Source organism: Myotis nattereri (genome assembly GCF_964212035.1).
Source record: "Myotis nattereri genome assembly, chromosome: 1".
Taxonomy (NCBI): Eukaryota; Metazoa; Chordata; class Mammalia; order Chiroptera; family Vespertilionidae; genus Myotis; species Myotis nattereri.
This window is the reverse complement of record NC_138075.1, coordinates 129,473,121-129,498,627: the sequence shown is the minus strand read 5'-3', so window position 1 is coordinate 129,498,627 and position 25,507 is coordinate 129,473,121. Positions and strand designations below refer to the sequence as shown.

The 25,507-nt window shown below is 45.7% G+C and overlaps 1 protein-coding gene across 2 annotated transcripts in view; it reads right to left on the bottom strand.

Annotated features, from left to right (window-relative positions):
- The window catches only part of LOC308523081 (uncharacterized protein), a 78,459-nt gene that overhangs the window by 15,588 nt on the left and 37,364 nt on the right, over positions 1 to 25,507 (bottom strand). For both annotated transcript variants that reach the window (XM_081096753.1, XM_081096752.1), the window contains exons 4-8: positions 11,222 to 11,336; positions 10,888 to 11,061; positions 9,543 to 9,640; positions 8,151 to 8,218; positions 2,319 to 2,375 (exon numbers count right to left, since the gene is read on the bottom strand). In XM_081096753.1, the coding sequence (XP_080952879.1) occupies positions 2,319 to 2,375; positions 8,151 to 8,218; positions 9,543 to 9,640; positions 10,888 to 10,995 (331 nt within the window). In that variant the 5' untranslated portion in view covers positions 10,996 to 11,061; positions 11,222 to 11,336. The remainder of the gene's footprint in view (positions 1 to 2,318; positions 2,376 to 8,150; positions 8,219 to 9,542; positions 9,641 to 10,887; positions 11,062 to 11,221; positions 11,337 to 25,507) is intronic.

Here is a 25,507-nt window from a genome sequence, read left to right as displayed (position 1 = left end):
GTCCTAACACATACAGCTTCTCCAGCTCTTCAGTGAAGCCTAGCCAGTTTCGGATGAAACGGTCCATCACCAGGAAGCTTGGTTGATAGGCCCTCCATTTTGCAGCACAGCAAAACATAGGAACCAAACTCTTTCTGCCCCATTTCCAATTGCAAAATAAGTATGAGAGACCTTGGGATTCCAATTGTATAAAGTAGAACTACTTGAGATTGTCTCCTTTCATTGTGAAAGTCTCTCTGGACCCACCTCATAGAGAAGGATGGTCCAAACAGTCAGTGCTCTGCAGTAGTGTGTGAGGTCATTTTTCTCAACCTTCCCCATTAGGTGTCTAATAGAGAAATCATGCTACCTGAGTGCATATGGCACATGTCATCAGAGCCTAAGCTAAAGAACAACAACAGAAAACCACAAAGGACAAAAAACATCTTGGATAAATGCATCCAATTACCTTGAAATTTTAATTTTTTAAACACTCAAAAAGATACCTACGGTATGATGCCAACTATACAACATTCAGGAAAAGATAAAGCTACTATCACTGGTGTCCACTGTTTAGGGAGAAGGGGTGGATGAATAAGCAGAGCATAGAGGATTTTTAAGGGAGTGAAAGGATGGTATATGATACTGTAATGGGGGATACATGTCATCATACATTTGTCAAAACCCATAGAATATACAACAGCAAGAGTGAACGTTAATGTAAACTATGGACTTTTGTTGATACACCGCTCTATTACAGGATGTAAAATGAGCGAGGCTGTTTGTGTAGGGGATGTGGAGGTTATGGGAACTCTCTGTACTTTCCCCTCAATATTGCTGTGATCCTAAAACTCATCTAAAAGCTAAGAATTATGAAGTTTTCTTTAAAAATAGGTATTTGCTGAAACTACTATTAGCATATATCAACATAGTAATGCTATTTTCAAGACATAGTCACCTTAGAAATTAATATGAAGATCCAAGTATCAGAATATGGGTATTGAAAGATGTAGTAGCATGGAACAGACCTTCAAACTACAGAGGGAAGGCTAGGGAGGGTGAAGGGGAGGCCTAGGAGATGAACCAGAGGACTTGTATGCATGCATATATACATAACCAATCAACACGGACAATAGGGGGATGAGAGCATGTGATGGGGGCAGAAGCAGGCAGGGAGAGATCAAGGGGGGAAAAGGAGACATATGTAATACTTTCAACAATAAAGAATTTTAAAAAGAATAAGGGTGTTATCCCCACAATAAAGTGAAGCATATGGAAATACATAAATAAAGCCAATAATTATAATTGTATACTAGGGCAAGAAAATAACTGATAAATACGGTTGAATATCTTGTTTTATCATTATAAGTGGGGAGTTAGTGCAATATCAACTGAATCATCCATGTAATTAAATGACACTTTTTATTCTAATTTTAATACAGAAATTGTCATACAGATTTTATCTAAACATTACCTTGAAACATTAATTGGATGAAAAGGAAAGTTTATAATTGCCTGATATTGCACTAGTAATTTATGTATAAATAGCTATTAAATACTCACTAAGACTAATAATAGTAACCAACATTGCAAGCAATTATGGATGATGCAACTGAAACCAGTGCCATGTTATATTACAATATTACTTGCTTTAAAAATAAATTTTCAAGTCAACACCAAAAATTCATTCAAGGCTATAACTGCTGTGCAGAAAATTTTCATGCCGCAGGACTAAGACTCCTATCCATAGAAAGTCCTGCTTAAAAGGCTACCCTTCAGTTGGAGTCTGAAAACCTGAATCTGGGGAGGGTTTCCTCATTTCCCTAACTGAGAAGAGTGGCCCCCTGTGCCTAAATACTTCCTACAACCTACAGGGTTCGTGACAAACACTTGCTCTCCTTCTGGGAATCTAGAATTTAGGTACAGGCTATGGGGCAGATGCCCATGTGACTATAGTGACATAAAAACTTTGGCACTGAGTCTAACCAGACTGGTAGATGACACAGTTCACGTGTGTTGTCAGAATTTGACCCTGGAGTAATGACGACCTCCTGGTAAGTCCACAGGGAGAGGACTCTTGGAAGCTTGTGCCTGGTGTCCTCCACCCTTTGTCACACACACACACCAATTCTCTTTGGGGACTTTCCTTTGGACTTTTACTGTAATAAATCTCAGGTATGAGAACAACTATATGCTAAGTCCTGTAAATTTTTCTAGTGAATAAACAAACCTAGGTGTGGGTTTAAGAACCTCTAACAAAATTGCATTATGTGGAATTGTTATTATTTGGGTTGATATATTATACATGATTACAGTCAGAAGCTGATTTCACAGAATACCTGTCTTTGATTTTGTTTCGGTTTGTGGTGATTTAGGAGATTCCTGTAGATTCGTAGCTATTGGAATAAAGGCAGAAAAGGGATGAATGAAACAATGATGTCAGAAAATAATATGAAACAAGAAACAGTACTTTTACTCAGAATAGAAAATACAGGATCCTAATGATTGACAACAAGTTCTATAGCATGAACGTTCCAATAAAGAAAAGAAAAAAATCACACTGACAATTCTCTCCAACTAAACAGGTTTGAATTCCTCTTTACAATAACTGTAGAAAAGTAAAAATGATCACATATTCCAAAATAATGTTCTAGTGATTACAAAGTTCTTTTTATTTGTTCCTAATCTTTTTTTTTTTTAAATGTTATTAAACTAAAACCATGGCTCACCTATTAAAGGCAGTTCTTGACAGGACAAGTCAAAAAGTCAAAAAAATTGTACCCAAAATGTACATATCCATGGATATTCTATGAAACTCAACATGTATGGCCCAGCCAGCATGGTTCAGAGATTGAGTGCTGACCTGTGAACCAGAAGGTCAAGGTTGGATTCCCTGTCCGGGCACATGCCTGGGGTGCAGGCTCAATCTCCAGTACAAGGCCTACAGTAGGCAGCCGACCCATGAATCTCTCACATCAATGTTTCTATCTCTCTCTCCCTCTCCCTTCCTCTGAAATCAATACAAATATATTTTAAAATAACTCAACATGTATGGAAAAGTACTGGTCTTTGCTCTTGAACTGTTGTTCTTTCCTGCTCCTCTGACAAAGTCCTATTCTTCACGTCCAATCTAAATGCCAGTGCACTGACTGGAAGCCTATGAATCACCTAGGATTTCTCTCTCCCTGATCACTCTTCACTTGCAATCATCACGAAATCATATGACCTAGACCTCTCTACTCCCTCTGCTTTTACTTTGCTACTGTCAGCAGCCCTAGTCAAACATGGGCTCTTAACAGGTGGCTGTGACATGGGGGAAAATACTAACAACTGTTATTGTTCCTCCTTAAATTATTAATATTTTGAAAGCAAAATGAATAAAAATGACATAGACCTATAAAAACTCCAACATTTTAAGTGGAATAAATTGAGCTTCCTGACACATTTAGCATGGATGGATGGAAACTTCATAATGGACTGATGCTAGTCCAAAAAGTCAAGAGCTAGTTTCGTCTCCCAGTCTCTTTACGTGGTTTCTTCCATCTGTTCTCTACATGAGGGTTCATCAAACTAGGGCCCACAGGCCAAATAGAAGCTGCCATCTGGTTTTTCAAATAAAGTCTCACTGGAACACAGCTGTGCCTACTCAGTTGCAAATTCTCTAGAACCGCCCTCACACTGCAATAGCAGACTTGAGTAGATAAGGCAGACCACATGGACTAAAATCAGGCCCTTTTCAAGGAAAACTTTGCTATCCCTGCTTCATATCACAACCAGAGGGCCCTAATCAAACCTAATCTTGTTACTTTTCTGCTCAAAACTCCAATGCATCCCTGCAGTATGCACTGCTGGCTCCCTGCCTCAGTCTTCATTCTTGCTGGAGAACCACATCTCTATCTGGACATTGACTGTCCTGATACACAAAGAAGGTGGCATCTCCCCAGCTCCAAAAAGGGAAGTGATTATACTGAGCTCATCACAGTACCTACTTTACCAATAACTGGTTTAGGAATGAGCATGTGATATAACTCAGGCCTATAAAACTTTAGAGGGAGTCAACTGAAAGTCTGTCCCTTTTCTCCCTATTTAACAGAAACATATAGGCCAGGCCAGTGTGGTTCAGAGACTTGAGCATTGTGCCCTGCATTAAGAGGTCACTGGTTCGATTCCCAGTCAGGGCACAGGCCGGGTTGCAGGCTGCTTCCCCAGCAGGGGCAGCAGGTAGCAGCTTATCGAAATGATGTTTCTCTCATTGATGTTTCTATCTTACTTTCCCTTTCCCTTCCTCTCTCTCTAAAAATAAATAAAAACATATTTTTAAAACAATTACAGGAAACACATAGCTCAACATCACTAATCAGGAATATACAAATGAAAGCCATAATGAAGTACCAGCTCATTCCTCTCAGAATGGCTGTCACCAAAATATAAATGGAAAACAAGTGTTGGCGAGGATATGGAGAACAGAGAAAGCCTCATGCACTGTCCATGTGATTGTAAATTGGTACAGTCACGGTGGAAAGTAGCACAGAGCTATTTCAAAAAACTGGAAATACAACTGCCATTCCAGTTCTGGGTGTTTATTGTACAGAAACATACACAGGAATTTGAAAAGATATCTGCATCCCTAATGTTCACTGCAGCATTAATTACAGTAGCCAGGATATGGAAGCAACCTAGGTGCCCTCCATAGATAAACAAATAAAGAAGATGTGGGATGTGTGTGTACATATACAGAAAGAAAGAAATATTACTCAGACATAAGTAAGAATGGACTCTTGCCATTTATGGCAACATTGATAGACCAAGAAGGTGCTATGCTAAGTTAAATCAGAGAGAGAAAGTCAAACACCATAATGTCTCTCTTACAGGTGCAATCTAAAACACCAGAAACAGACCCCATGGCCACAGAGAATAAACTGATGGTTGCCAGAGGGTAGTGAGTTGAGGATTTGGATGAAAAGGAAGAATATGAATAAGCAGTGCAAACTTCCAGTTATAAAATATATAAGCCACAGGGATCTAGTGCACAGCACAGGGAGCGTGTCAAAGTTGCGATAACTTTGCACAGTAAGATGGTTATCATTTGCTTATCATTGTGAACACATCATGAGAAACATAAATTACTCTGTCATATACCTGAATGTAATCTATTGTGGGCCAAATATATTTTAACAAAACAAAATTATAAAAGAAAAAACATCTAGTCCTTTCTGTGGTACTAAAGACTTTCATAAGGCTGCCTTAGCTACATATATACCTCATTCCCAACCATTCCCTTAACGCACATTGGGCCCCATCAAAAGAGTACTGCTCCTAAATCCCTCAAAGCTCATGTGTACACCTTAGCCCTTGCTCTGCTGCTCCTGCTGTCAAACATGTAATCTCTATAAAGATTCCTCCTGCCAAACATCACCGTCTGTCTCGTTACCTGGCAAACCTATTTGTGTTCGTTACTTTAAAACACACCCACCAATGCAGACTGGTGCAGCCTCTGTGGAGAACAGTATAGAGCCTTCTCAAAAAACTGAAAATGGAACTCTCATTTGACCAGTGAACCCACTTCTAGGAATATATCCCAAGAAACTAGAAACACCAACCAGAAAGGATATATACACCCCTATGTTCATAGCAGCCCAATTCACCATAGCTAAGATTTGGAATCAGCCTAAGTGCCCATCAGCAGATGAATGGATTAAAACACTGTGGTACATCTACACAATGAATACTACGCTATTGTAAAGAAAATAAATAAATAAAAGGAATTCTTATCATTTGCAACAGCATAAGTGGAACTGGAGAGCATTGGTATAATGCAAAATAAGCCAGTCAGAGAAAGATAAATACCACATGATCTCACTCATTTGTGGAATATAATGAAAAACATAAGCTGATAAACAAAAACAGATCCAGAGACAGAGAAGCACTGATCAGACTGTCAAACCTCTGAAGGTAGGGGAGAGTGGGGGCAAGGGGGAGCGATCAAGCAGAGGACTTGTATGTATGCATATAAGCCTAACCAATGGACACAGACACCAGGGGTGAGAGACGAGAGGGGGTTTGGGGGGAGGGCATTGGGGGGTAAGGACACATATGTAATACCTTAATCAATAAAGAAAAAAACAACAAAAACATACCCACTTTTTAATTTATTTTTGAAGGTTTTAAAAGAATTCATTAGAAAGACGAGGAGAGACAGGGAGAGAGAAGGAGTATTGGTTCCACTTATTTATGCATTCATTAGGTGATTCTGATATGAGCCATAACCAGGCAGCAAAACCACAACCTTGGCATATCAGGAACAGCACTTTAAGCAACTGAACCACCATGCCAAGGCCTCACCCACATGTTTAAAACTTTAGTTCTCATCATGGACTTAAAGAGGCTGGCATCCTACATGCCAATACAAAAGAATAAACAAGGGTAATTATAAGCTCCTAGTGCACTCTGGCAGCTAGTAGCACTGAATGAAGTAATGTGAATAATAGAAGTGACAATGATACTAACAAGCTCTTAGAGGGCAAGGACTGTGTTGTTAAAATGTTCCCATTCTGCAACATCAGAATAACACTGAGCACCTAAAAGACACCTGAGAGTTAAATAGCAGACCATTCAGTGGACAAATGAATGACTTATTTTTGACATTTTCTTTGAAAATTCTGTTAAAAAAACAACAACACAGAAATGAACCAGGGACAGCTCTCTCATATTATGCACACCTTCAAGGTCAAAACGCTAGTCCATCCTTGTATTTCCTATAACTTGCAAACCAACCTACACAAGTCCTCTGATAAAGGTCCACTAAGTCCAAGGTGTCCTCAAACATTTCCAATTGCACACATTGGGTAGCACACTGTGCCACATCTGGGGAGCACACTGGCATTTTTGTTATTGTGAAACACCTTTGTACTTTTTTAAAAAAATATATTTCATTGATTTTTTACAGAGAGGAAGGGAGAGGGATAGAGAGTTAGAAACACCGATGAGAGAAAAACATTGATCAGCTGCCTCCTGCACACCCCTTACTGGGGATGTGCCCGCAACCAAGGTACATGCCCCTGATCAGAATCGAACCCGGGACTCCTCAGTCCACAGCCTGATGGTCTATCCACTGAGCCAAACCAGTTAGGGCTATTATCATTTCCTGAGTCCCAGGTTGGGCTCTTTGAATAGTTATTATCATTACCTACTGACCAATGGCTACAGAGCATCATATTCTAGAGAAATTACAATAATCCAACTAATTAAGTCAACATATCTCATTCTGTTTTGAGTTCTGAGCAATGAAGCTGATAATAGTGAGACCTTGTTGGTATAATATGTCAAATCCACAATGCTTCTCTACAGGCATTTTCTTTCTGACTTCAGTACTATGGGTAGAACTCTTTTAAGAAACAATCTCATTGGGATGTTGCACACTGGCTAACTGCTGTAACTCTTATGGTTTGCTGTTTCTTTGTGGTACCCAAAAAATATTGTTGCGTTTCTAGTTTTAGTTACTTTTTTAGTGAGACAAATCCCTATGTATTACCAAGTGTTCATTTACTACATGTAATCCATTTGCTATAAAAACTAAAGGTAAGATCCATTTTTAGAAAAAGTCCAATTTGTTATCATGTGAATACAGTAGAAACATACAACATCTTTTTTTTTCTTTAAATATATTTTATTGATTTTTTACAGAGAGGAAAGGAGAGAGATAGAGAGTCAGAAACATCGATGAGAGAGAAACATCAATCAGCCGCCTCCTGCACATCCCCCACTGGGGATGTGCCCGCAACCCAGGTACATGCCCTTGACCGGAATCGAACCTGGGACCTTTCAGTCCGCAGGCCGACGCTCTATCCACTGAGCCAACCGGTTTTGGCACAACATCTTAAATTATGATTTTTTTCTTTTTTACATAAAGGTATCATATAGGATTTTAGGGGTCAGTTCTAAATAAATGAATTTCGTTCCAAATAATATTGCACCAGATTTTAAATTACCTACAATTAACTTTGTTAATAATACTGAATACTATGCTGTTAAGAAATACATTGAGAAAAACTATATATGCACCTTACATATTGTTTTGTATTTTTACAGTGTTCTTCCATTATCAAAACTTTCCTACTCTTACTTCATCTATGTTAGGGGCACCAAGAGTAATTCAGTATTTGAAGTCTTACCAAGATTGCTACTTTGAAATGTTTCGGGTCTTCTTTCTTCTTTATGTTCATAAATTAGTGGTTGCTTCCTATGTACAAAAAATGGTGATAAATAGTATTACTCTCTTAATATCAACACAAAATATTTTCCAAATATACTAAATTCATAGAATATTTCACATAATATCAGAACTAATATTAAAACTTTAATTATACCATACACTTTAAATACGTAAGTTCTACAAGTGTGTTATGAAGCATGTAATTAAAGAAAATAAGGTGTAATAGTCATGACTTCAGGGCAGTATAGTTCAGTGAATCAATTAGAGTTAGTTTGACATATCATAAATGTCTTGAACTCACACATCCTAGTTCTATAACCCATAGCCATTTGTTCTCAAATGAGTCATTTTTTTTGTCTCAAGACCCTCCACTACAAAATAAGAATCTTATTACCTTATTAAGAAGGTTGTTAGGAGGATGAAATGAGATAAGACAGCAAAATGACATGATCAGAAAAATAGTGAAAGAAAGAAAACAATCTAGTTATGAACTTTATTTGTCGAAACTATTTTGGAATCCCAAATCAACCCCAATGTGGGCTATTCATGGCTTCTAACATTCAAATGCTGCAGTTTTCAGATGTTATGAATTCTGGTTGTCACCTGTCCTCACCTGGTGGTCTGTACCTCATGCATCTCAGCTGCTATGTAACTGGCAGCTGAGTGTTTGTACAAACACGTGACCTCCTGCAGTCAGACAGCACCTCCCTCCCTGTATTTCTGCAGCGAATCACCAGCAGCAGAAAGGAAACTAACAGAAGCCAGGACAACTATTCCTCCTCTACCTGCTCTCACTGTGAGCCAGCAGATCTTCATGAGAACGACGCTTACTCTCCCTGTCCACCCCAACTGGCTTGGAAGATGCAATCCTACTGGTCACCCACGGATACTGATGAGTCATGGATGGGCCCTTAGCAATTTTAAGGACCAATAACCTACTTTTGATTCAGAGCTTTCTGTTGACTGGCTTCCATGTGAGGCATAATTTAAATTTTGAAACCTGAGGTAAAGTTTCATTGTTATGGCAAAGAGATCATTTGAGGGGACAACCTCAATTATGGAACCTCAGGCAAGCTGGTGCTCACTATTCTGGAAAGGCCTTATGCGACCTTCCACTCCCTAAACAAAGATGCTCCACGAGATAGAGAGTGGCCTTGGAGTACAGATCTGGTAACACAGGACAAAGGAACGTCTGGTCGTCTCCTGCAGCCTTATTTGAATCTCTCTGGCAGCTTAGGATGGTCCCAACTAACACCCTCTTCTTCTATCCGAAGTGCTTCCTGTTTCACTGTCCCCAGCTTCAATAAATGTACTCTCCAAATAAAATTTTTAAAAGAACAAACTATTGTACCTTTTTCTCTGATCGTCTTTTGCAGCTCTGCTTTCTAGTAATTCCACCATTTCATCATTGTTTGCAAGTTTAGCAAGTGCAAGTGGTGTGAGGTCACTCTGTAAGCAGCAAAAACAATTTATAATTTAAGAAATTACATATATCCAAATTGAATATTAAAAATTATGAAAGATCCTCTGAACTTACACGTATAATATAGAAAGTAAATAAAAAGCATCCAATTTTTTCCCTGGCCAGTGTTACGCAATGGCTGGAGTGTCAGCCTGCACATGGAAGGGTTGGGAGTTAGATTCCCATTCAAAGGCAAGTCCCTGGTTGCAGGTTGGATCCCCAGCCCTATGGGGGGTGGGCACCCAATCGATGTGTCTATGTGTCTCTCACACATAGATGTTTCTCTCTCTCTCTCTCTCTCTCTCTCTCTCTCTCTCTCTCTCTCATCTGTTCCCTCCCTCCACTCCACTCTCTCTAAAATCAATGGGGAAAACTATCCTCTGGTGAGAATTAAAAAAAAAAAAAGCCCCTTTCTTCTCACCTCTGTGCAGTCACTGACTGTTCTTCCCTTTAAAATGCCCTCCATTCTCCCTTCAACAGATTAACTGCAACATCATTTGTCAAATCTCACTTCCAACATTTACAGTACGGGTGCCAAGAATCTGTGTTCCTATCGTGCTATCCTGTTGTTATTTTGTTGCCTGTGGACTGGGGCTTCCTCTTCCCTCTTGCACTCACCCAGCTCCCCTTGCTGGGTACTGGGCCTCCTCCTCCCACCCATCCCCAGCAGCACCATTTCCTAAGCCCCTGGCAGCACAGCAGCCAGTCCCCAGCATCACTTCACTCCCCCAGGCCTTCAGCCTTAGTGGGCTCTGAGCCTATCTCCCACTCCCAGGCACTAACAGGAAGTTCTTCCTTCTGGGGTGGAAGGGAGACAGAGCTTTGCCCCCTACGGTGGACACTACATTTCCCCAGCCCCCTGATTGGGCTTTGGAGTGTTTCCATGGTGACAGGGCCTGATATATTACATTCAGTATATGTATGTGAGAAAGAAAATGCTTGTGCCCAGCTGGTGTGGCTCAGTGTTTGAGTGTAGACCCAAGAACCTAGAGGACATGGTTGATGAGAGGTCAGGGCACATGCCGGATTTGTGGGCTCAATCTTCAGTAGGGGATGTGCAGGAGGCAGCCAATGGGTGAGTCTCTCTCATCATTGATCATTGATGTTTCTCTCTCTCTCTTCCTTCCTCTCTCAATACAAAAATACTTTTTTTTAAAAAAAAAAAAAGATGCCTTTAACTAAACTAAACACATGTATTTCAAATATTTAATAAATAAGGTTACTTGAGCTATACCTTGTTTCTCACTTCAGTATTTGCCTTGCACACAAGCAGCTTTTCCACTATAGCTTTATTGTGACCAAGGACAGCATAGTGCAGAGCGGTGTTGCCATCGTTGTCCATTGCATTCGGATCTGCACTAGAGTCTAGCAGAATAGCTGCACATTTCACATTCTGATATTGTAGGGCCTGTCAGTGTTATGCCAAGAAAGAGATTATAAGTTCTAGGAACCAAAATAAACATTTCGCAATTTCACCAATGACTTTTAGATAAATGAGATGAATTGAATTTTATTCTAAATAATTAAATGAACCCCATCTCATGGTGACATAGTTGGCGAGTGCATACCTGAATCAGAGCTGTCTTTTTCTCACTGTCACGGAGGTCCAATAGGCATTGTCTCTCTATTAAGAGTCTCACTATCCTTGAACGGCCATAGGCACAGGCCACATGGAGAGGAGTCCTATGGGAGTCAGAGGACTCGTTAGGAAATTAGAGGGCACTATCTCAAAACATAAATTATCCATGTAATTGTAAACATTTATCCCTATGATTCAAAACAAATATGTCGTTTTCTTCTGAAAACAGTACACTATTTATTAATTCTTGTTTCTCTCCACATTAATGAAGGAGCAGCCTATTTGACTAGAGGGAGCATGACCTGGGAATTCAGTTCAACTTGAGTCTGATCCTATTTTAACTGTCACTTATTAGCTATCACTTGGCCTTAATTTCCTCATCAACAAAATGGAGATAAAAATAATTATTTCCCAGGACACCACTGTTTGCTTAATGGGAATCTATGCAAAGTGTTTACTATAGTTCTTAGCACACACAAAAAACTGGCAAAATAATTGTTAGATAATATTAGTATCATTATTACTATTACTGCCACTTTATAAAGACAACATTTCAATTAAGTAAAATGATATCATTACATCTATTCTGCAGACCTGTTTTAAGGATCAGAAAGAAGACAGTATTTCAATGATTCTAACATGCTTATCTTCTCACACTTTAACATTTCTGACTTTGGAATCCAATTTTTAATTCAGAATGTGTTAAAACTTATTGACAGCATTAAAAAATTTTAGTGATACATAAAATACTGGCATCATTCCATCCATGGTACCTTACATTAAGTGAAATAATGGTGAATACAACAGAGCTCTTGCAGTTCTAATCAATGGTTGGCATTTAAATAAATTTTAGTTCTTAAAAAACTTGTGGGGGAAAGAGGACTAAAAAAGCAAAATAATAATTTTTTAAAGTAATTTGATGTTCAAGAAAACTTAAGCCAAAGGAAATGCAGGATTCAAATAAATAGGATGATTCATTTTGTCCAATATTTGAATGTACAGATTGTATGGAAAACAGATGTTCCCAATGATCAATATTATTTGATACTATTATACTTTTCAAAAGGGCAAGAAAAGGTCTTACAATTTCCTACCTTCAAAAATACTTTTGTTTGAAACCAGGGAGAAAAAAGCTTCAACTGTGACTAAGTCCTAATACTTTCATTTTCAGTTTCTCATTTTGCTCATATTGGCCAACATGAACATTTTAAGGATGAAAAAAGGGCCTGGTAGATAGACTGGAAGGGTCCTGTGTAGACTATGTCTGCTCCATAATAGATATTCAGGTTATGTTTCATGTAAAGATGGATTGAAAGAATGAATAAACATAGTGGGAGAGTTCAATATTTTTTAAGAAAACTTCTATAAGTTAAAATGACACTTCTGGAATAGGAATAATCACTGATATGTTCTATTTTTTAAAGAAATAAGCCAGTTAGAGAAAGACAAATATCACGTATCTCACTTATATGTGGAATCTAATGAACAAAATAAACTGATGAACAAAATATGTCCAGAGGTATGAATGCATGGAACAGAGTAACAGATCTCAGGGTGGAGATGGGGGAACAGGAAGAGATTAACCAAAGAACATATATACATATATTCATAAGCCATGGACAGAGACAGTAGTATGGGAAAAGCCTGTGGTGGGGTGGAGGCTGGGTTGAGGGGGACAAAAATGGAACAAATAGGAGACATCTGTCATAAATAAGACAAAAATAAATTATTTAACTTAAAAATATTTTTAATTAATTGTAGAGAAAGAGGGAGGAAGAGAGGGGAATGAGAGAGAGAAAAATATCTATGTGAAGGCGAAGCATCGATCAGTTCTCTCCCATAGGTACCCCGACCAGGGATCAAACCCACAATCTAGATATGTGTCCTGACCTGGAATGAACCTGCGACCTTTGAGTGTACTAGAGGGGTACCAGGCAACACTCCAACCAATGGAGTTATACCGGGCGCCATTTTTGATTTTCATAAGTACACAACTAAAATGATTAATCTATAATCATTTACATATTATGTATAGTAAAGCTATATAAAGTAAAACACATATGTGTGTAATTAGATGTATGCATACACTCTACAGGCACAGACAAAAAGCAGCCCAAGTGCCCATCAGCAGATGAGTAGATAAAGATGTAGTACATTTTCACCGTGGAATACTACGCTGCTGTACAAAAGAAGGAACTCTTATATGCTTGGTGACAACATGGATGGACCTAGAGATTATTATGCTGAGCAAAAATAAGCCAGTCAGAGAAAGACAAATACCATATGATCTCATTTACCTGTGGAACAAAATAAATTAACAAACAAATAGGACCAGAGGCATGGATACATGGAACAGTCTGACAGATCTCAGAGGGAGGGAGGGAATTGGGGGGACTCAAAGAGATTAGCCAAAGAACATATATGCATATTTGCATAGCCCATGGACACAGACAACTATGAAGTGAAGGCTGAAGGGGGCTGGGTGGAAAGGCACTAAGAGGGGGGAAAGGAAGGGGAACATCTGTAACAGTGTCAACAATAAAAATAAATGTAAAAAAGATTCCCTTTCCTTCTGAAGATACCAATCCTCAAAAGAATTTCAAAAATAAGTCCACAAAACAGGAAGTGAGCAATCAATTTTATCTGTGCAGGATTCATATTATTGCTCTTACCCAGGATGATTTCATTCATAATAATATTTACTGGAACTTTTGTACATGTTCATTGCAGAAATCAGATTTTTTTAAAGAAATGCTCATTTTTAATACAAATGCTCAGAAATAAATTTTATCTTATTTTGCACCTATTTTTGGCTAAGACAAGATCATAATCTGTTTGTGTGTATGTATAACCAAATTGATTTTTTTCTTATTATTATATTGCTCTTTTAAGCAGTGCTGAATGAAACAAACTATGTAATTTATCTAATTATTTCATAAAGATACTTTAGTATAAATAGAATTGATGGGTGTAGGGAATATACATATATTTTTAAATGTGGTACTCGGTACCAAATTGCCTATGGAAAAGTCAAAAGCAACTTAAACTTTAAGCAGCAGTATAAGGATAATCACTGGTCATCTTCACAAACCTTGTGGATGGAAAATATTATTTTCCTCTTTTAACTTAAATTCCTTTTCCTACCAAGGATACTAAGTACTTTTCCTGTGTCCATTGGTCACTTGCACATATCCAAAATGTACTTAATCTACTTTCAAGTTAGTTTTTTCTTGTTGATTTCAAAAACTTCTCTGTAACATGAAGACATTTTTTTTTTTTGCTCTGATACACATTCATTGCAAATATTTTGCTACTACTTTTGCTGTTACCCTGCTCATATTATTTTCTGACAGAGGGTTTGAATTTTTTATATTGCTCAATCAATCTCCTGAAATCTTGCTTTTGAAGTGTTTGTAATCATTTAAAAAAAAGTATAAATAGCCCTGACTAGTTTAGCTCAGTGGACAGTATATCAGCTAGGCACTGAAGGGTCTCAGGTTTTACTCTCTTCAAAGACACATACCAGGGTCGCTGGCTCAATCCCCAGTGTGGGGGCATACAGGAGGCAGCCAATCAATGATTCTCTCTCATCATTGATGTTTCTCTCTCCCTTCCTCTCAGAAATCAATAAAAATATTTTTTTAGTAAAGAACATATACATGTACACTGATATAAAGTGATTATTAGATTTTACCTAAACAACTTTTAGCCTAGTAGTTGATCTACTATGGGAATTCTCTGTTTATTTAATTTTCTAAGGTGTGTAACATTATGGTATAAAAATGTGTACATCAAATATAAAATGCTGTATATATTCAATTTCATTTCAATTATTGATATATAGTTCAATCACTTAAAAGTTGTCAATAAAGCCCTAACCAGTGTGGCTCAGTGAATAGCGTGTCAGCCTATGGACTGAAGGGTCCCGGGTTGGATACCTGTCAAGGGCATGTGCCTTGGTTGCGGGCACATCCCCAGTAGGGGGTGTGCAGGAGGCAGCTGATGGATGTATCTCTCATTGATTTTTCTAACTCTCTATCGCTCTCCCTTCCTCTCTGTAAAAAACTAATAAAATATTTTTTTTAAAGTTGTCAGGAAAGTGTTCTGTAAGAGGAATTATGAGTGGGTCTTTATGTTTTGAGGCTCATAAAGTTGGTCTGAGCGCTATCCCCCAGGTTAGGTGTCCAGCAGGGAGGTGCTGCAGGGTCCCAGGAGGGAAGTCAGCCCAGAGCCCTGGCTGACAGGAGGCTGCTCTCCAGCTGCTGAGCCAGGCAAGGGCGTGCCTCTCCCAGGTCCACCCACCTCTTCCCAGGGCACCTCAGACCCCCAGCCTTGCAGTCCCAATTACCTGCGCTTCTTATCTCTTGAATTCAGGTCACTTATCCCGAAAAAGAGGATGTGCTTCAGGAGCTGCCGGCTGCCCTCTCTGGCTGCCTTGTGGATCACATTCAAATCTTTGTCTTGAAAGCTAGGCCTCCTGGGTTCCATGCGACTGTGCCCCTGGCTTGTAGGGGAGGCATTGGCCACACTGGTAGGGGAACCCATGGCCCTGCTGGTAGGGGAAACCAGGGCCCCCCTGGTAGGAGAGGTCTTGGTCTGGCAGGTAGGGGAGACCGTGGCCCCACTGGTAGGAGAGACCGTGTGCCCAGTAGTAGGGGAGACCATGGCCCCGTTGGTAGGGGCGACATTGGGCACGGCAACAGGGGTGTTCACAGCCACCATGATAGCATCCCTCAAAAAATGAGACAACTTTTTCCTGGTGGGGAGTCTAGGCTTCAAAGAAGCCTCACTGGTAGGGGAGATATTGGTCCCACTGGTAAGGGAGATCTTGGTCTGGCTGGGAGGGGAGACCATTGTCCCACTAGTAGGGGCAACCATGGCCCCACTGGTAGGGGAGACCGTGGCCCCGCTGGTAGGGGAGACCGTGGGCCCAGTGGTAGGGGCGACCGTGGGCCCAGTGGTAGGGGAGACCATGGCCCCGCTGGTAGGGGAAACCATGGCCCCCCTGGTAGGACAGGTCTTGGTCTGGCAGGTAGGGTAGACTGTGGGGCCAGTGGTAGGGGAGACTGTGGGCCCAGTGGTAGGGGAAACCGTGGGCCCAGTGGTAGGGGAGACCATGGCCCCGTTGGTAGGGACGGCATTGGCCACGGCAACAGGGGTGTTCACAGCCAACATGATAGCATCCCTCAAATAATGAGACACCTTTTTCGTGGTGGGGGGTCTAGGCTTCAGAGAAGCCTCACTGGTAGGGCAGACGTTGGACCCACTGGTAAGGGAGATCTTGGTCTGGCTGGTAGGGGGGACCATTTTCCTACTAGTAGTGGCAACCATGGCCCCACTGGTATGGGAGACTGTGGCCCCACTTGTAGGGGCGACCGTGGCCCCACTGGTAGGGGAGACCGTGGGCCCAGTGGTAGGGGCGACCATGGCACCGGCGATAGGGGTATTCACAGCCACCGTATCATCCTTCAGAAAATGATACACCTTTTTCCTAGTGAGGAGTCTAGGCTTCAGAGAAGCCTCACTGGTAGGACAGACGTTGGTCTCACTTGTAAGTGAGATCTTGGTCTGGCTGGTAGGGGAGACCATTTTCCAACTAGTAGGGGCAACCATGGCCCCACTGGTAGGGGAGACCGTGGCCCCGCTGGTAGGGGAGACCGTGGCCCCACTGGAAGTTGAGACCGTGGGCCCAGTGGGAGTGGCGACGGTGGGTACAGTGGTAGGGGTGACCATGGCCCCGGCGATAGGGGTGTTCCCAGTCACCATAGCATTCTTCAAAACATGAGACACCTTTTTCGTGGTGGGGGGTCTAGGCTTCAGAGAAGCCTCACTGGTAGGGCAGACGTTGGACCCACTGGTAAGGGAGAAATTGGTCTGGCTGGTAGGGGAGACCATTTTCCCAATAGTAGGGGCAACCATGGCGCCGCTGGTAGGGGAGACCGTGGCCCCGCTGGTAGGGGAGACCGTGGCCCCACTGGAAGGAGATACCGTGGGCCCAGTGGGAGTGGCGACGGTGGGTCCAGTGGTAGGGGTGACCATGGCCCCGGCGATAGGGGTGTTCCCAGTCACCATAGCATTCTTCAAAACATGAGACACCTTTTTCAAGGTGGGGGGTCTAGGCTTCAGAGAAGCCTCACTGGTAGGGCAGACGTTGGACCCACTGGTAAGGGAGAAATTGGTCTGGCTGGTAGGGGAGACCATTTTCCCAATAGTAGGGGCAACCATGGCCCCACTGGTATGGGAGACTGTGGCCCCACTGGTAGGGGCGACCGTGGCCCCGCTGGTAGGGGAGACCATGGCCCCGCTGGTAGGGGAGACCGTGGCCCCACTGGAAGGAGAGACCGTGGGCCCAGTGGGAGGGTCAAACGTGGGCCCAGTGGTAGGGGTGTTCACAGCCACCATAGCATTCTTCAAAACATGAGACACCTTTTTCGTGGTGAGGAGGCTAGGCTTCAGAGAAGCCTCACTGGTAGGGCAGACATTGGACCCACTGGTAAGGGAGACTGTGGCCCCACCGGTAGGGGCGACCTTGGCCCCGCTGGTAGGGGAGACTATGGCCCCGCTGGTGGGGGCGACCGTGGCCCCGCTGGTAGGGGAGACCATGGCTCCGCTGGTAGGGGCGACCGTGGCCCCGATGGTAGGGGAGACCATGGCCCCGCTAGTAGGGGAGACCTTGGCCCCGCTGGATGGGGAGACCATGGCCCCGGTGGTAGGGGCGACCGTGGCCCCACTGGTAGGGGAGACCGTGGGCCCAGTGGTAGGGGCGACCATGGCCCCGGCGATAGGGGTGTTCACAGCCACCGTATCATCTTTCAGAAAAGGATACACCTTTTTCCTAGTGAGGAGTCTAGGCTTCAGAGAAGCCTCACTGGTAGGGCAGACGTTGGACCCACTGGTAAGGGAGATCTTGGTCTGGCTGGTAGGGGAGACCATTTTCCCACTAGTAGGAGGAACCATGGCCCCACTGGTATGGGCGACTGTGGCCCCACTGGTAGGGGCGACCGTGGGCCCACTGGTAGGGGGGACCATGGCCCCGCTGGTAGGGGCGACCGTGGCCCCGCTGGTAGGGGAGACCATGGCCCCGCTGGTAGGGGCGACTGTGGCCCCACTGGTAGGGGCGACCGTGGGCCCACTGGTAGGGGGGACCATGGCCCCGCTGGTAGGGGCGACCGTGGCCCCGCTGGTAGGGGAGACCATGGCCCCGGTAGTAGGGGCGACCATGGCCCCGGCGATAGGGGTGTTCAGAGTCACCATAGCATTCTTCAAAACATGAGACACCTTTTTCGTGGTGGGGGGGCTAGGCTTCAGAGAAGCCTCACTGGTAGGGCAGACGTTGGACCCACTGGTAAGGGAGACTGTGGCCCCACTGGTAGGGGCGACCTTGGCCCCGCTGGTAGGGGAGACCATGGCCCCGCTGGTAGGGGCGACCGTGGCCCCGCCTGTAGTGGAGACCATGGCCCCGCTGGTAGGGGCGACCGTGGCCCCACTGGTAGGGGAGACGATGGCCCCGCTAATAGGGGAGACCGTGGCCCCGCTGGTAGGGGCGACCGTGGCCCCACTGGTAGGGGAGACGATGGCCCCGCTAATAGGGGAGACCGTGGCCCCGCTGGTAGGGGAGACCGTGGCCCCGGTGGTAGGGGCGACTGTGGCCCCACTGGTAGGGGAGACCGTGGGCCCAGTGGTAGGGGCAACCATGGCCCCGGCGATAGGGGTGTTCACAGTCACCATAGCATTCTGCAAAACATGAGACACCTTTTTCGTGCTGGGGGGTCTAGGCTTCAGAGAAGCCTCACTGGTAGGGGCAACCATGGCCCCGGCGATAGGGGTGTTCACAGTCACCATAGCATTCTGCAAAACATGAGACACCTTTTTCGTGCTGGGGGGTCTAGGCTTCAGAGAAGCCTCACTGGTAGGGCAGACGTTGGACCCACTGGTAAGGGAGATCTTGGTCTGGCTGGTAGGGGGGACCATTTTCCCACTAGTAGGGGCAACCATGGCCCCACTGGTATGGGAGACTGTGGCCCCACTGGTAGGGGCGACCGTGGACCCACTGGTAGGGGGGACCATGGCTCCGCTGGTAAGGGAGATCTTTGCCCCAATTTTAGGGAATACGGAGGGCCGGCTGGTAGGGGCGACCGTGGCCCCACTGGAAGGGGAGACCGTGGGCCCAGTGGTAGGGTCGACCATGGCCCCGGCGATAGGGGTGTTCACAGCCACCGTATCATCTTTCAGAAAAGGATACACCTTTTTCCTAGTGAGGAGTCTAGGCTTCAGAGAAGCCTCACTGGTAGGGCAGACGTTGGACCCACTGGTAAGGGAGATCTTGGTCTGGCTGGTAGGGGGGACCATTTTCCCACTAGTAGGGGCAACCATGGCCCCACTGGTATGGGAGACTGTGGCCCCACTGGTAGGGGAGACCGTGGCCCCGCTGGTAGGGGAGACCATGGCCCCGCTGGTAGGGGCGACCGTGGCCCCGCTGGTAGGGGAGACCATGGCCCTGCTAGTAGGCGAGACCATGGCCCCGCTGGTAGAGGAGACCATGGCCCCGGTGGTAGGGGCGACCGTGGCCCCACTGGTAGGGGAGACCGTGGGCCCAGTGGTAGGGGCGACCATGGCCCCGGCGATAGGGGTGTTCACAGTCACCATAGCATTCTCCAAAACATGAGACACTTTTTTCGAGGTGGGGGGTCTAGGCTTCAGAGAAGCCTCACTGGTAGGGCAGACGTTGGACCCACTGGTAAGGGAGATCTTGGTCTGGCTGGTAGGGGGGACCATTTTCCCACTAGTAGGGGCAACCATGGCCCCACTGGTATGGGAGACTGTGGCCCCACTGGTAGGGGCGACCGTGGGCCCACTGGTAGGGGGGACCATGGCCCCGCTGGTAAGGGAGATCTTTGCCCCAATTTTAGGGAATAAGGAGGGCCGGATGGTAGGGGAGACCTTTGCTCCACTGGTAGGGGAGACCGTGGGCCCAGTGGTAGGGGCGACCATGGCCCCGGCGATAGGGGTGTTCACAGCCACCGTATCATCTTTCAGAAAAGGATACACCTTTTTCCTAGTGAGGAGTCTAGGCTTCAGAGAAGCCTCACTGGTAGGGCAGACGTTGGACCCACTGGTAAGGGAGATCTTGGTCTGGCTGGTAGGGGGGACCATTTTCCCACTAGTAGGGGCAACCATGGCCCCACTGGTATGGGAGACTGTGGCCCCACTGGTAGGGGCGACCGTGGCCCCGCTGGTAGGGGAGACCATGGCCCCGCTGGTAGGGGCGACCGTGGCCCCGCTGGTAGGGGAGAGCATGGCCCTGCTAGTAGGCGAGACCGTGGCCCCGCTGGTAGAGGAGACCATGGCCCCGGTGGTAGGGGCGACCGTGGCCCCACTGGTAGGGGAGACCGTGGGCCCAGTGGTAGGGGCGACCATGGCCCCGGCGATAGGGGTGTTCACAGTCACCATAGCATTCTCCAAAACATGAGACACCTTTTTCGAGGTGGGGGGTCTAGGCTTCAGAGAAGCCTCACTGGTAGGGCAGACGTTGGACCCACTGGCAAGGGTGATCTTGGTCTGGCTGGTAGGGGAGACCATTTTCCCACTAGTAGGGGCAACCATGGCCCCACTGGTATGGGAGACTGTGGCCCCACTGGTAGGGGCGACCGTGGGCCCACTGGTAGGGGGGACCATGGCCCCGCTGGTAAGGGAGATCTTTGCCCCAATTTTAGGGAATACGGAGGGCCGGCCGGTAGGGGAGACCTTTGCTCCACTGGTAGGGGAGACCGTGGGCCCAGTGGTAGGGGAGACCGTGGGCCCAGTGGTAGGGGAGACCGTGGGCCCAGTGGTAGGGGCGACCGTGGCTCCACTGGTAGGGGAGACCGTGGGCCCAGTGGTAGGAGCGACCATGGCCCCGGCAATAGGGGTGTTCACAGCCACCTTATCATCCTTCAGAAAAGGATACACCTTTTTCCTAGTGAGGAGTCTAGGCTTCAGAGAAGCCTCACTGGTAGGGCAGACGTTGGTCCCACTTGTAAGTGAGATCTTGGTCTGGCTGGTAGTGGAGACCATTTTGCCACTAGTAGGGGCAACCATGGCCTCGCTGGTAGGGGATACCGTGGCCCCACTGGAAGGAGAGACCGTGGGCCCAGTGGGAGGGGCGACCGTGGGCCCAGTTGGAGGGGCGACCATGGCCCCGGCGATAGGGGTGTTCACAGTCACCATAGCATTCTTCAAAACATGAGACACCTTTTTCGTGGTGGGGGGTCTAGGCTTCAGAGAAGCCTCACTGGTAGGGCAGATGTTGGACCCACTGGTAAGGGAGATCTTGGTCTGGCTGGTAGGGGAGACCATTTTCCCAGTAGTAGGGGCAACCATGGCCCCACTGGTATGGGAGACTGTGGCCCCACTGGTAGGGGCGACTGTGGGCCCACTGTTAGGGGGGACCATGGCTCCGCTGGTAAGGGAGATCTTTGCCCCAATTTTAGGGAATACGGAGGGCCGGCTGGTAGGGGCGACCGTGGCCCCACTGGAAGGGGAGACCGTGGGCCCAGTGGTAGGGTCGACCATGGCCCCGGCGATAGGGGTGTTCACAGCCACCTTATCATCCTTCAGAAAAGGATACACCTTTTTCCTAGTGAGGAGTCTAGGCTTCAGAGAAGCCTCACTGGTAGGGCAGACGTTGGTCCCACTTGTAAGTGAGATCTTGGTCTGTTTGGTAGGGGGGACCATTTTCCCACTAGTAGGGACAACCATGGCCCCGCTGGTAGGGGATACCGTGGCCCCACTGGAAGGAGTGACCGTGGGCCCAGTGGGAGTGGCGACCGTGGCCCCAGTGGTAGGGGCGACCATGCCCCCGGCGATAGGGGTGTTCACAGTCACCTTAGCATTCTTCAAAACATGAGACACCTTTTTCGTGGTGGGGGGTCTAGGCTTCAGAGAAGCCTCACTGGTAGGGCAGACGTTGGACCCACTGATAAGGGAGATCTTGGTCTGGCTGGTAGGGGAGACCATTTTCCCACTAGTAGGGGCAACCAAGGCCCTGCTGGTAGGGGACACCGTGGCCCCACTGGTAGGGGCTACCATGGCCCTGCTGGTAGGGGATACCTTTGTCCCAATTCTAGGGAAGACTGTGGCCCCGTTGGTAGGGGAGACCTTTGCCCCAATGGTAGGGAAGACCATGGCCGCGCTGGTAGGGGATACCTTTGCCCCACTGGTAGGGGAGACCGTGGCCCAGGCACTACGCGATTCCACATCCAGCCTGACAGCTTCCTTCAAAACAGAAGACACCTTCTTCATGATAGAGAGTCCCGGCTTCAGAGAAGCCTCACCCTCCGTCCACTTTTCGCACCTTCTGAGCCCAAAACTAGCTCTCTTGCCAACCACCTCATGCCACAGCATTCAAGCATGGCAGTTCAGCAGTTTGACAGTTTGGCAGTTTGGAATCTCCCAGCTCAGAATCATAGTAACCAAGCAACAGCCTCTGACATAACTGCCCATGTGCACAGAGCCTTGTGGTCAAGGGCAGCCAGAGCTGCCTGTGCGCAAGTGTGGGTTCTGTTCAAACACCCCTGGGAGTTGGCTAAGTGTTTCCAGATGCTTACAAAGGTGACTCACCCCAGTTAAAAAGCAGTCTGTGCCTAAGACAAGGGCTAGGGTGGTATGGAACTTCAGGATACTCAAGGTCTAGTGCCCCAGAAAACTCCCCTTAAAAACATCTCTAAATCTCCTTGTGACTCAGTTTATTTCTCTTCCTCATCCTTTTGTGCCCCAGCCAAGCTCCAGGGAATGTACCTGATGCAAGAACAGACGGACGTTTTCATGGCTTCAGAGATTGTGGCAACATGTGTCTGCAAGTGTAAATTTATGAGAAACCAGTGCCTGTTCTGCTTATGAAATGAAACCCCTTTCTGCAATCCTCCTAATCTCCTCTTGGGCCCACCTCTTACACTTATGTATTATTTCCGTCAAATAAATGTTTTACTCAATCGAAGATGTATTTTGGCGCATGGTGTTAACCTTTAAGAACTTTTTGTTAAAAATGGCTATTCACCTGTCACAAGCCACCTTTTCTCGCCTCGTTGAAAATGTCACTTTACTGTGGATTAAATTCTCAAGTTATGATTTTGGTTTTGAAATTTTCTGTTGTTATCCATTGAATGGTCAGCTTCTTTTTGCATCAGTAATACCTCTGTAATAAACCCAGTTACAAATAACTAGAGAGGAGCAAAGGGAAGGCCGAATTTCATAGGCATGTCTTTTACGCAGCTTTGCCAGAAAACTGCAATTTAACCCTCCCCAGGGCTAGTCCCCACAGATGGTGGGGGGAAGGGACTGGACAGGGGAAGAGTACTAGTGACTGCATGCCCAGGCAGGTCTCAGTGAAATAGGGAAAGAGACTGTCAGTAACACCTGAGAACAGGTCATGGGCTAGAGTAGGTGTGGCCCTCACAAGTGGAGAAGATTTGAGACACTTACTTCCTAAACAAAGGAGTTCTCTCTCTTGCTACGCCCACCCTCCTGGCCTGTGGGACTTTCATGCTCCTGCATTTGCCCACATAGGCCAAGGCCATGTGGCCCCCACACACAATGGACTAATGGACTGCAAGTAGCCTGATGTTATGCAGCAACCAGCTCCACTGTGGGAAGGAAACTCTGGACACTGGCTCTGCTTCAAGCTCTGCCGAGTCCCCAGCTGCACATTTTCTAGGCCTGGATGAAGGGAAATTGGACTTTGCACACCCAGGGATGTAAATCACTCCTCCTCCTGTGTGAGTCTCAGAAATTTCTTTTTCTTCAGGTATTGTAAGGACTCAACTCCAAGCACCCAGGGGGAAGGGGACTGATAACACTGGGTGGTTACTTTAGGTCTCTGAGTTTGTAAGGCCTGCCATGCACCTGCCATGAGCTTGTCAGGTTTAGTAGGTGGTCACTTTTTTGTTCACACTTGACCTGTTAAATATTTGTTTATTGTCTACTTTCTCCCAACTAGAATGTACCATCCATGAGAAAAGTAATTATTTTCTTTGCTATTTATCTTCATTGCTTTTAGAAGAGTAGATGCTTAATAGTTTCTCATTAACTAAATGACTGAACTGTGAAATTGCCTAACATATGTCTAATTTATGTCTCTACCACCTCTCCACATGGAAATACTTGAAGACAGCTGTATAGGGGAAGAGGAGGAGGTTACTGCAACCCTATTTACAAATTGTAATGGATTTTAACTGCTGTATTTTCAGATCTCCCCTCATTCTCTCAGGAGACTCCCCTCCCCAAGGCCACTGGGGTTATTTCCACTCAGTCCTTGGCTGTTAAAAATAGGAGTGCCCAGAAAGACCCTGTGCATATGCATTACTTCTTTTCATCACTTAATCTCTGTAATACATTCTTAGAAATGTGATCTCTGCGTCAAAGTTGTAATTCCATATGTAAATTAATTAGCTATTGCCTAACACCACTCCCATCCCCACCCCTAGAACTCATGCCATTACTATTTTGGATTTCCACCAAATATGTGAGAGGCTACAGCCTCACATGCCATCTGAGTGTGGTTAAGCTTTGGGGGTGAGAAGGTTGTCAATCTGATCCTTAAGTAATGGCCTCTGCTGGGTGCACCTGTTCCCACCCCTACTCCAATCCCTCCAGCCACTCCCAGGTCCCATAGAGGCAAGCTGATCTCCAACCAGAGGGCAAAGGAACAGCAGGTGAGTCCCCACCCCGTGCACAGGTGGAATGCATGGGCAGCTCCCTTCCCCACTCTGAAGCTGCCTGCCCCAGGTGGGATGCACAGCCAGGAAGGGGCATTTGCACAGCTGGCCAGACAGAGGAAACACAGGAAGGACTGAAGTAAACACTTAGAAAGACAGTTTAGAAAGAAATCTGGTCTTCGGGCTGTGGCCAAACCATCTTCTGGCCCCAAATTCCTTTGCCATTTTCCACTAATATATTGAGGCGACAGAGGGGTCGGTTCACCAGGGTCACTCCTGAGAGAAGGGGCACTTGGTGCCAGTAAGGAAGGGATGAGCCAGGAAGGCACAACTTCACCAGAATTTTTGAAACAACAAACAAACAAGAATAAAACACCTCTTTTCTTCAAGGTTATCAAGGTTGTAGTGTAGAGGGGGCAAGTAAGAGGAATTGAGGTACAAATCCAATGAGGAGGACAGATCAGCCCTGATTATTCCCAGTGGTTCTCCAGCTGCGTTTCTCCCTGTGTGTCTCCAACCAGGTGTCCCCCTTGTACCAGGACGAGAAGCTGAGCTGACGCACTTCCTCCCTGAGGCGGGGACCT